Raw genomic sequence first — 12,733 nt, forward strand, 5'->3', positions numbered from 1 at the left:
ATCATCACAACAAATATACCATTCCTTTAACAATGAAGGTGAAGATGCGAAATTACCTAAANCCCCCAGGCAGTCATGGAGGCCACGGGGAAGTCTTTTCTCCTTGTGCTCTCTGAGGACACCTGGAAACCGTCGAAGTTCAACCGCCATGACCCGTCAACATTGTTCGACTCTCTCCTCATCATAGTCTGGCGTCACCGGCTCCACCAATTCCTGGTTGCTGGGAAAGTTAGAGACAAGGAAACTAGGGGCAGAGAAGTAGTGTCGCATGAGCAACGGAGCATTGAGGGTAGGAACTGAAAGCAATGAGTGATGCATCCTGGCTATTAGATTCAGTGACCGGGCTCGAAAACTTTGACCCAGATTCTCCATCACCCAAAGATCTGCAACACCAGCACCCACCAACTTGTTAAATACAAAATCAATTATAATAATCCATATTAAGGGCAAATTAAAGAGAGTAATCTTGATGGAAGAGAAAGACATAAAATTGACCTGCCAAATGGTCCAATGGAACAAACTCTTTGGGGTTGCGATGGTGAGGAAGCCTTCGGTCTGCATAGCTCTCATTCATGAACAACGTCATTTTGGCCAGATCCTTGACGCCCTACATGAGAGNAGGAGGCTGAGATGAGAGAAAGAGAGAGAAGTGCGGACGTTAAGTCNGAAAACGAAGAGGAAAAGGGATTTGGATGAGAGAGCGATCGCGGTCAGAGAGAGCGAGAGAAAGATGAAGTGAAGAGGGGGCTTTAGATTTTGACGGGTTGGGAATTTTTTTTCAACCTGTTGAGCAGGTTTTCAGGTTATTCTATTCAATGGTATAGATTTACCTAAGAAATTTTAACGAAATCCAACCGTCAATGGGACTTGGCGCATCCATGCGCCAGGTCCACTGTAGAATTTTCCACAAGTTGCAATGTGCTGAAATGTAGAGCCTTTTGAAGATTTTTATAGTGGAGTTGATTCCCAGTCGTTAGAGCCTCCATAGATTAGCAACGACGACATTCTGGTATGGCAAGAGGCAACAGTGACCCAGCACAGGTAGTCCCGGAAGTGGGTGAAAAACGGCTAGAACCATAGGCCCAAAATGGGTATTTAAATCAATCTCCAAAACTTCAAAATTAACCCAAACTAATTACATAAACAGATAGCGCATAACGAGGAGATGAATTTCCATACCTCACTTGATGAATTTGGCCGTCAGAATCACTGGAAAACGCTAAACCATAGGCCCAAAATGGTGCACCGCCGGAAAACTTAACCCTTTTCTCAGGGATCAAGTTTTGGGTGGGTTTTGTAGAAGGGAACGAGAGGAGCATTTTTTTTTCAGGAAAAAAAAAAAAGAAAAGGGGGGGGGGGGGGGGCATATTACTGTAGCAACAAATTTAAAATTCTCATTACATCCTTTTCATTTGTACACCTTTTCGCCTTCGTTACAACTCGGAATTGGGCGTGCCCCATGTCTATGAACTCGTATTGTCGAGCTCTACACAACGGTGCCACTCAATTCTTCAAAATCCTTCCCGAATAAAAAGTGACTAAAGTGCCCCTCACATAAGGGCAAAAATGTAATTTCACTATAAATAATTAATTAAACAGTCATTTTTCTTGGAACGGGGTGTTACACGGAAAATATTTCCAAGCACAAACCCGGGCCAATGAACTTTAGTTGGGATAGGTGTTTTTGTTTTTATTTTAATTTTAAAAAATATAAAATTAGTTTCTTTACTCTTTTTTTTGGCCAACTTCTTTAATTTAATATATGTAATTATTTAATATCTTAGCCTTTTTTAAATTATTATTTTTCTTTAGTGAATATTTAAATATTTGACTGTGTTCATCCGTTTTGTGTTCGTTCCTGTGATAGAAGGGTAACGTTCGCTATTGCCTTGAAAACCACATATTTTTCATGAGATCTATATTGGGAGCCACAAATGACTTGTCACAAGCATTATAAAGGAAAGACCAAGAATTGGGAATGCAATAACTTTAATCAAAGTTTGCAATGACCAACTACAACACATGAGAGAGAATGCATTTGAAGCCTTGCTTGATCAAGTATCTTCCTTTTGTGCCAAACATGATATCTTGGTTCCAAACATGGATGATGCATATGTAGCTCAATGGAGATCACATCGGAGAGCTCCTATAATAACACACCTCCATCATTATCGTGTGGACATCTTTATTCAAATCATTGAGTGGCAACTTGCGGAATTAAATCGTCGCTTTAGTGAGGTAAATACTGAGTTACTTCTTTGTTTGACATGTTTGAGTCCAGATGATTCATTCATAGCTTTTGACAAACAAAAGCTACTTCGTTTTGCTGAATTTTATCCTCAAGATTTTAATTCCCGAGATCTCTTGGCACTTGAAGATCAACTTGAGATTTATATTAATCACATGCATACAATGATCGATTTTTCTCAATTGAAAGGGATTGGTAGCTTTGCAAAAATATGATGGAGAAATGATTGCATAGAACATATAATTATGTTTATTTGCTTCTCACATTAGTCTTAACTTTACCGGTTGCAGCTACTTTTGTGGAGAGAGCATTTTCTGCTATAAATCTTGTGAAAGGTCCACTTCGCAACTGAATGGGAGATCAATGGTTGAGCGATAGCTTACTTGTTTATATTGAGAAAGATGTGTTTGCTTGTATTGATAATGAAACCATAATGCTACGTTTTCAGAATATGAAAACTCGTCTTGGACAATTGTAATGTGGTTTTTTTTATTAATTATGAATTATAATATTATCGTTTCATTTTTATGGGTATATTTAGTATAATTTTTTTAAAACCTTTAGACGTTGACCCCTGGAAGGAAATTTCCTGGATCCACCACTGCATGGACGCTCTGCACACTATTACAAAACTCTTTGAAAGCTTTGCATTGAGTCAGGTATGAAAGTTCTCCGTGTAAAGATATCAAAGGTCCTAATTCTGCCACATGTCAGAAGATTGAAGAAGAGAGTTGTTGAAATATTGTTAAGACTGTTAGGCAGTTTTAGCAAAAGAGTTAGAGTTCTGTTAAAGAAGTTAGAAAGGTTAAGAGGTTAGAAACGTGTACACAAAGCTTTGACAAGCTAGTATAAAAACCAGCACTGTACTGTGTTGAATAATCAATGAATGAATACATCAATTCTTCTCCTAAGATTTTCTGCTTCTCTCTGTTAAAATTCTGTTTAATATTGCTATTCTCACATGGTATCATCACCATAGTATGATCCTGAGCTTCTTTGCTTCCGCATTCCTATTCTTTGCTGCAAATTCTGTTCTTCTATCTCTATCCTCTCTTCTCTTCTTCTTTGTTAATTCCTCGAGCTTCTTTCCCTCTTCAACCACACTATTCACTTTCGTAGTCTTTGTTCTGCCTACCACCTGTTTGTTCTTTTACCTCACAGAATCTTCTGCTTGTTCTATTGCACATTTCTTTTCTTCTCAAGATATTATCTTCCTGAATACTCATCATGGTGACTGCTACTCAACTTCAGATTGTTCAATCTCCGATTACTACCTTAATTCCCACTGTCTCTACTTCTGTGACAGTTAAGCTTGATGATACAAATTATCTCACTTGGAATTTTCAGATGCAGCTTCTTCTTGAAGGTCATGGCTTATTGGGGTTTGTTGATGGTTCACGGTTGTGTCCTCCTCGTTTTGATGAAGATTCTGATGTTGAAGGTGTGGAAACTGATGCTTATGCAGTGTGGAAGATGCATGATCGTGCCTTGATGCAATTGCTAATTGCAACCCTTTCTTCTACTGCAATCTCATATGTCACTGGATGTACTAGTTCTCATGATATGTGGGTTCAGTTGAAGGATAGATTTTCTATGGTTACCAAAGCTAGGATTTTTCAGATGAAAAGTGAGCTTCAGAATATCAAGAAGGGTACTGACCCAGTCTCTCAATACTTGCAAAAGATAAAGGATGCTAGAGATCATCTTGCTGCCGCTAGGGTTTCTTTTAATGATGATGATATTGTGATTTTGGCTCTTAATGGTCTTCCCCCAGAATATAATACATTTCGGTGTATGGTTCGAGGTAGGAAAAATGTGCTCTCTCTTAAAGATTTTAGATCTCAGTTGCTTGCTGAAGAAGCCATTCTTGAACATACTACCTCTGCCACTCCTTTTGCCTCTGGGATGATGGCGAACAATCAATCATTCAACGGAAAATCTCTTGTTCTTGCTGACACTTCCACGTCTCTCCCATCTTCTATTTCATCTAGCCACAATGGTGGTGTCAATGGTGGTCTCAATGGAGGTTTCCACTCTAGCTCTAATGGTGGCTCTTTTTCACATAATGGTGGTTTCCAATCTGGCCCTAATAGAGGTTCTTTTTATCGAGGAAGAGGCAGACCTCGGCATCAGTTTTCATCTAGTTCAAGACCGTATCAAGCTCCACCTAATTTTGGCCCTGGCATCCTTGGTTCGGATACTGATATTCCAATTTGTCAAATATGCAACAAGAAAGGTCATCTAGCTGCTGATTGTTTTCAACGACATCAACAATTCACGGGTCTTGGTTCCTCTGTTTAATGCCAAATTTGCTGGAAGTATGGCCACACCGCTATTCAGTGTTACCACAGAGGCAATTTTTCCTATCAAGGCAAACCTCCTTCATCCAATCTTACTGCAATGCATGCCAACTGTTCTCCTTCCTCATCAGCTGAGCAATTTTGGGTAGCTGATACTGGAGCAACAGCCCATATGACGTCTGATTTGTCTCAACTCAGTCTTGCTACCCCTTTCTTAGGAAATGAGACTATCACCACTGCGGGGGGTTCAGGTTTGAGTATTTCTAGTATTGGCTCTTCTTCTTTGAATACTCCTCAATGTTCTTTCCAATTATCGAAAGTTTTGCATGTGCCAAAGATATCTCAGCATTTGCTTTCAGTGCATCGGTTATGTAAAGATAATAACTGCAGATTTATATGTGATGCATTTGGCTTTTGGATTCAGGACAAACTCACGGGGAGTGTTCTTCTCAAGGGACTGTGTAGAGCTGGCCTATATTCTATTCCTTTCTTTCCTTCACAACCTCATCCTACTCCAGCTGCTTCTCTCATCAAACAACATTTCTGCTTTCTTGGACATCCAGTAAACACCAGTCTGTGGCACAAGCGATTTGGTCATCCCTCCAATATCATTACTACTGCTCTTTTACATCATTCACAGGTTCCTTTTTCTTCAGACAAAGTTCAATCTGTCTGTCATCATTGTTTAGAAGGCAAACTAGCTAAACTTCCTTTTCATTATCCAACAGTAAAATCTGTCAAACCTTTAGAAGTGATTCATAGTGATGTGTGGGGTCCTTCTCCAACAATATCTGTTGAGGGGTTCAAATATTATGTTAGCTTTGTAGATGAGTGTACTCGATTTACTTGGCTCTTTCCAATGATCAATAAAGCGAAGTTTACTCTATTTTTGTTCATTTTCATGCTTACTTAGTCACTCAGTTCTCTGCTTCTCTTAAAGTTTTTCAAAGTGATGGAGGTGGTGAGTATCTTAGTCATAAATTTCAACATTATCTTCTTGCTAGAGGTATCATTCATCATAAATCCTGTCCCTATACACCTGAACAAAATGGCTTAGCCAAGAGAAAACACAGACACATCTTAGAGACTGCTATCACTTTATTGCAAACTGCTCATTTACCACCAAAATTTTGGTTTCATGCTTGTGCTACTTCAGTCTACTTGATCAATAGAATGCCATGTAAAACTCTTCATTTCAAATCTCCTTATTTCTTATTGTTTGGATCTACTCATCTAAGGGTATTTGGCTGTGCTTGCTTTCCTTTGCTCAAGCCTTATAATACAAACAAACTTCAGCCAAAAACTTCTACTTGTGTCTTTTTCTAGGCTATGCAGGACAATATAAAGGCTATATTTGTTTTTCTCTCATTACCAATAGACTGTTTGTCACTAGACATGTCCTATTTGATGAAACTGTGTTTCCATTCACATCTGTCCATCCAGTAAGTATTTCTTCATCTCAGTCTCTCCCTTCCTCTTCTTCTCCTCCATCTATTTCATTCACTAATACTGTCTTATCACCTATCCCTTCTCTTTCCATTTCCTCCCCTTCTCCATCCACCTATGAAGCCAATGAACCTTTGACTGCATTGCCTCCCAGTTCTTTGCCTGCTTCCCCTTCTGCTACATAATCAGCTACACAGTCTCCTCTCCTTGTGGATCCTGATTTTCAGCCTGAAAGTCTTCGTGTTGTCTTGCCTCTGCCACCTGTAAATTTGCATCCTATGACAACACGGTCTAAGAATGGCATCTCCAAGAGGAAGGCTTTTTCTGCTTCTACATCTATTGATTTATCTACAATTGAGCCTAGTTCTTTCAAGGCTGCTTCTCAATCACCGGAATGGCAATCTGCAATGAGGGAGGAAATTGAGGCTCTTCATGCTCAAGGTACTTGGGATTTGGTTCCTCTCCCAGCTCATAAGAATCTTGTTGGCTGTAAATGGGTTTATAGGATCAAGAAGAATGCAGATGGTTCTATAGCTAGGCATAAGGCTCGCTTGGTTGCTAAGGGATTTAGTCAAGAGGAGGGTATTGATTATTATGAAACCTTCAGTCCGGTAGTTAAACCAACCACTGTTCGATTAGTTCTTGCCCTTGCCGCTCAGTTTCAGTGGTCCTTACGGCAACTTGATGTTAAAAATGCGTTCTTGCATGGTGTTCTTCAAGAGAGGTTTATATGACACAACCTCAAGGCTTTGAGAATAAGCATTATTCTTCTGATTTTGTTTGCAGACTCAAGAAGTCCTTGTATGGTTTAAAACAGGCTCCTCGTGCCTGGAATGAAAGATTTACTAGCTTCTTACCAAGCTTGGGTTTTCAAGCTTCAAATGCGGATCCATCTCTCTTTATTCACCATTCGTCGCTTGGTACTGTGGTTTTGCTTCTCTATGTTGATGATATCATTCTTACTGGCAGTAATTCATCTCTTATTACATCTGTAATTAGTGCTTTAACTCAGGAGTTTGATATGAAGGATTTAGGCCAATTGACTTATTTTCTGGGGCTGCAAATTTCATATCAGTCTGCTGGCTTGTTTGTGTCTCAAACTAAGTATATCAAGGAACTGCTTGACAAGGGTTGATTTGCAGGATTCAAAACCGTGTCCTACTCCTTGTCTTCCTTATCACAGACTATTGAAAGATGATGGCAAACCTTATTCTCATCCAGAGCAGTATAGAAGCATTGTTGGTGCTCTGCAGTACCTCACTTTCACAAGGCCAGATATTGCCTTCTCAGTGAATCAAGCTTGTCAATTTATGCATAATCCTATGGAATCTCATGTTGTGGCAGTTAAGAGAATCCTGAGGTATTTGAAAGGAACCATTGATTTTGGCATTTGGTTTAAGCCTGGTCTTCTTCATCTGCACGCTTATAGTGATGCTGACTGGGCTGGGGATCCTAATGATCGCAGATCTGTTTTGGGGTTTATTGTTTACTTGGGCTCTAGTCCTATTTCTTGGGCTTCTAAGAAGCAACATATTGTCTCTCGTTCGTCCACTGAGGCAGAATATAGGGCTTTGGCGATTGCTGCTGCTGAACTTGCATGGATCAGACAGTTGTTCTGTGATCTGCATGTCCCATTACATGTTCCTCCTTTAATTCATTGTGACAATATCTCTGCTATTGCTCTCTCTTCCAACCCAGTGTTTCATTCCCGAATGAAACATCTACAGATTGATTATCATTTTGTTAGAGAACGAGTCATCCGAGGTGATTTACATGTGCAACATGTCTCTTCTGCAGACCAATTTGCTGACATTCTCACTAAGGGGCTGTCTATCCCTTTATTCCAGCATCATTGTTCCAATCTCATGCTTGGCTCCTCCAAGCATGAGATTGAGGGGGCATGTAAAGATATCAAAGGTCCTAATTCTGCCACATGTCAGAAGATTGAAGAAGAGAGTTGTTGAAATACTGTTAGATTGTTAGGCAATTTTAGCAAAAGAGTTAGCGTTCTGTTAAAGAAGTTAGAAAGGTTAAGAGGTTAGAAACGTGTACACAAAGCTTTGACAAGCTAGTATAAAAACCATCACTGTACTGTGTTGAATAATCAATGAATGAATACATCAATGCTTCTCCTAAGATTTTCTGCTTCTCTCTGTTAAAATTCTGTTTAATATTGCTATTCTCACACTCCGAGGGGTTTTGGAGCATTCTCTTCTTGCTCTATTTTTGTCGAGAAGTAGCGGTTATCCTCTTGGAGGCTATACTTTTTGAAAAGGGAGTGAGTGATGCGCTTGTCGTTGCGGTGAAAGTTGTGGAAGGCAGCGACAAAGGAAGGGCTGCAGATGAGGGAGGAACAAGGCTTGGATTCGCACCTGCGTCGCTTCATCAAATCCTCTGTTGGAAGCCATGGGAGTATATGAGAGAATGTGATTTCGGTTGGGAGCTCCGGGATTGGATGGTCATGATAAGCTTCCATGTTCATTGGACGACTTTCTCTGGCCTGTCCAAAGACCTCCAACGTCCAAGCGAAAAAATCCTTCAAATTAACTCTTAATGAAACAAGAGAACAAATGATTCCAAGAAGAAGAAAATTAACCCTATACCCTAATTTAAATGTATATATATATATGGGCTATACTGGGTCACGCTTTTGGACTGCCTAGTATTAATAGGAAAATAAAGTGCCCAAAAGAGGAAGAATCCTAACAATATCTAAATTAGTACCGGATTCTATTCCAAGAAACTATTGGGTTTTATCTTTTAAATTAATGAAAAAGCACACGAGAGGTTTGTGCTTTTTTGTTTGTTTTGAAGGGGTAGTTTTGTGTTTTGGTAAGGTGCTTGTGAGAATGTGGGGTGAAAATGTCCCATATTAGAAAGTTAGAAAAGTTTGCAAGGGCTTATAAGGAGTTGGACTACTCATCCCATTGTCAATTTGTTTTGGGGTGAAACCTCAACTTCCTTTATGGTATCAGAGCAGGTTGTCCACGTGTGAAAGCCCAACGGCCACACATGCTTTTATCTTTAGACAACATCTTGGTTGTATTTCAACATTTTTAACTGAAGTTTGTGATATCATTGGTGCAGAATGCTCCTATTGATGTGATGAAAACAGTATATGATGCCTGTTTTGATGCTGTTATATGAATAGTCCTTCGAAGTGTACACACACACACACACACTCTCTCTCTCTCTCTCATATCCAAGTTTGAAGCGCTATACATATCTAAAGTATGCCAATGACTCAAGTTTGTTGTGACGACTTTGGCCATAATGCAAAGAAATGTTTAGCTGCTTTTGTATGTGGTGGAAGACAAGATGTGCTTGGAGTGGTGATTTGGAAATTACAATGAGAAGATTGCTTGATGCAGCTTCAAGGTAACCAGTTTCTTTTTCGAACTGCATTTTTGTGTTTCATAATTTCTTGCAAACTCTTGTTTAGTTTTTTAGGTTCAAATTTGCCATGTGCTTAGTGGACTCAACTGGAAATGGAGTGCTGATGGGTCCTTTTAGTCCCTTCCCCCAACCCCCCCACCCCCCCAAATCTCTGTTTGTGTTGGGGAAGGAGGGGGGGTGGGGGGTGGCTGCTTTGTTTTTCTTTTCAAGACATTTTGTTTAAGGTCAGTGCGTACTTGTTCACCATTGGGATGGATTCAACCGACGATGCTCTGAGTTTCTGCTTTATACGAAAATTACATCTTTTCTTGCATGCTGAAAATAAGTCAGGTTCTGATGATATTCCATGCATACTTTCGGATTCTGTTTTGGTAGAGCATTGAATTTATATTGTTTTTAAAAAGTGATTGATCATCACAATAATATCCGTAGGATTTTTGTGGACACTGGTTACTGAAATCTGGATGTTTCAAAACTGATTGCAGGCTTCTGGACCCTGATTTGAATAGCTCTGGTTCTCTTTTTGTTGGGAGCTACATTCTGAAACTTGTTTTGCATCTGAAACCAAGATGGAGGCTAAAGATTTAGAAGTTCCGGAGAAGCAATACAAGAAAAAATTATTCATGAGCCGGTCATTACTGATCCAGTTGCACAGTCCAATAGTTGAGGAGGAATGGGGAAGAACTCATGCCAGCGGTGTCCATGTGGGCGGTAGAATTGTCATTAATGTCTGGCGGCTGATGCGTGGTGAAGTCAAGCTCAATATGTACACAGTTTAAGCTGTTGCTCAAGCTGTGTTGAGGCGAAAAGTCCCATATATTCTTTATAAAGTACTGACAAAATGGTTTTCAAGTAGCCCTGGACGAGCCAGATATCGATGTATATCGAATACGTAAATGAGAGAACAAAGTTGAGCCTTGAGATAATGAATTAATTAGACATGGTATGTATTTAGGTTCTACCTTGGTTCCTCTGTGTGCGCTTAGGGTTGGGGGAAAATTTATACCTTGTATGTGTGTTGCTTGTGTATGAGCAGTGATATAAAGAAGTTTCTTATCTTTTTAGGTGCCCTTTATCATATTTTTCACTGCCATTCTGATCGTGTCCATCATGACTGTGCTTTTGCAGATAAATCGTGTTGACATGAGTCTCCTAATTAATCAAGGAGATTTACTTCCTTGATTAATTAAGGGATTTACTTTCCTATTTTTATATAAATGATAAATCATTGTACAATTAGGATATACTTTCCTAATTCTTTACTAGATCTAATTCATTGTAAAACCTTCATATGTAAACTCCTATATATACCTTCTTATGGAGAAGAATAAAGAACAACCCAAAGTATTCAAACCATATTCATATTTTAGCATGGTATTAAAGCAATAGATCCTCGGTTGTCTCTAAATCCTCATATCAAATTTTTTCAAACGCAAACCCTAAATCCTCATATCAAATTTCTTCACAAAACCCTAAACACAAATTCTTTTTTTGTTCTCTTATTCTTAAATCCTTCGGCTGCCATGAATATCGTCTCATCTTCCCAAACCACTGCCTTCACTTCTCCATCCTCCAAAATTGTCACAACAGGTTCCCACGGTTATGTTTTGCATAGTTCTTCAAAGAAACACATCTGGGTCATTGACACTGGAGCCACTGATCACATGACCTTTGATCCTGAACAACTTACCTCTCATACACCGTCTTCTTAATCGGTGGTGTCTAATGCCATTGGACATCTCCAGCATCAAGACGATTGGTTGTGGTACTAGGAGGGGCAAACTCTACCTTTATAAAAAAAATAAAAAAAATAAAAAAGAGTGAAAGAGCTATGTTTATTGACGTATCCCAAGAAGATGTTGCTTATTTCTGACAACCCCTTCTCTTCAAGGGGAGAAGGGGAGTGAAGAGAAGTTGTTTTGTCTCTAAACCCTTATCTCAAATTTCTCATATTCAAATCCAAACCCTTATATCAAATTTCTTCAAATTTCTTATATTCAAATCCAAAACCCTAAATCAAATTCCTCATATTTTTTTCTCCCCAAATCAAAATCCCTCAAATCTAAAGTCCTCAAATCCTCTTGTCTAAATCCCTAAACACATACCATCAAATCTTATACACATACCCCTTAAATCCAATTCCTACATCAAATTTCTCACATCACATTCCTCACCTTCTCATATCACATCTTACTTCCGCTGCGATGTCAAGAACCCATACGATTCTCCATCTTATTGCAGACTCACAAAAGCATGCAGTCAACCCAGACTCCTTCTTCTATCACCACCACCAAAGGTTCTACTCTTCATACATCCTCAAAGATCAGATATTGCATATGATGTGAGTGTGGAAGAGTATTTCATACTCACTTACCAAGTTGGGCATTCGTGACATATATGCACCAACTTGAGGAGGAGTGTTGACGTAAGTCTCCTAATTAATCAAGGAGATTTACTTCCTTGATTAATTAAGGGATTTACTTTCCTATTTTTTATATAAGTGATAAATCATTGTACAATTAGGAGATACTTTCCTAATTCTTTACTATATCTAATTCCTTGTAAAGCCTTCATATGTAAACTCCTATATATACCTCCTTATGGAGAAGAATAAAGAACAACCCAAAGTATTCAAACCATATTCATATTTTAGCAAATCGAACATTAGAACTTGCTCGTGTATTTGGCATTGACTTTTTTTCAGTTCTGTCTAGAGGTTCACAATACCGTGTTGAATCCATGTTTCTGAGATTGGCTCATGTTCAAAACTATGTTGCGATTTCCAATGGGGCGAAACAGGGTTTTACGAGTTTTCTTTCGCTCTTTCTTTTTCTCTCCTAATGATGCCTCATGGTGTGTTGCATTTTGTTATCCGAATGGTGTATGGTCTTTGCACTTGAACATGCATAGTTTCCTTCATTTGTTAATTCCGCAAATCCTTTCAAGTCTCTGATGGATTCAAAAACTTTTGATCTAGTTGTCTCATACAATTTCTCAGCATTTGGTTGTCACCTTTGCTCTGTTAAAGTATAAGTGTTTTAGCTGAGTGTGTTTATTGTTTAAACTGTAAACCATTGGATCACAGTCCAATGGACAGCTGAGATGTATTCTTAGGTGTAGCAGAATTGTGCCAGGTGTAGCTATCTCATAGGATAGTTAATCATTGGTTAGATTGGATGATGTAAAAAAAAGGGAATATTCTGTTTCCTAACGGTTACATTGTCATGCACAGATTGTGCATGACTAAGTGAGAGAATAGACTTATTTTCATCTTCTTCTTCTCCAAGTTTTCTCTCTGTGTTCTCTCTTCCTACATGAGCTCCATCTATCAATAATCCAAAAC

At 39.0% G+C, this 12,733-nt stretch overlaps 1 protein-coding gene across 3 annotated transcripts in view; it reads right to left on the reverse strand.

Moving 5' to 3' along the window:
- Positions 1-760, reverse strand: part of LOC117612960 — a 3,709-nt gene extending 2,949 nt beyond the window's left edge. The window contains exons 1-2 of one of the 3 annotated variants that reach the window (XR_004583637.1): positions 496-760; positions 57-383 (exon numbers count right to left, since the gene is read on the reverse strand). Coding sequence is in view for 1 of the 3 variants with exons in the window: in XM_034341587.1 (XP_034197478.1) it covers positions 157-383; positions 496-586 (318 nt within the window). In the remaining 2 variants the exon portion in view is untranslated. Of the gene's footprint in view, positions 1-56; positions 384-495 lie in introns of those variants that run through there. The other 2 variants (XR_004583638.1, XM_034341587.1) reach the window with 2 other exon arrangements.
- Positions 761-12,733: the final 11,973 nt, after the last annotated feature.

This window comes from Prunus dulcis, unplaced genomic scaffold (genome assembly GCF_902201215.1).
Source record: "Prunus dulcis unplaced genomic scaffold, ALMONDv2, whole genome shotgun sequence".
Lineage (NCBI taxonomy): Eukaryota > Viridiplantae > Streptophyta > Magnoliopsida > Rosales > Rosaceae > Prunus > Prunus dulcis.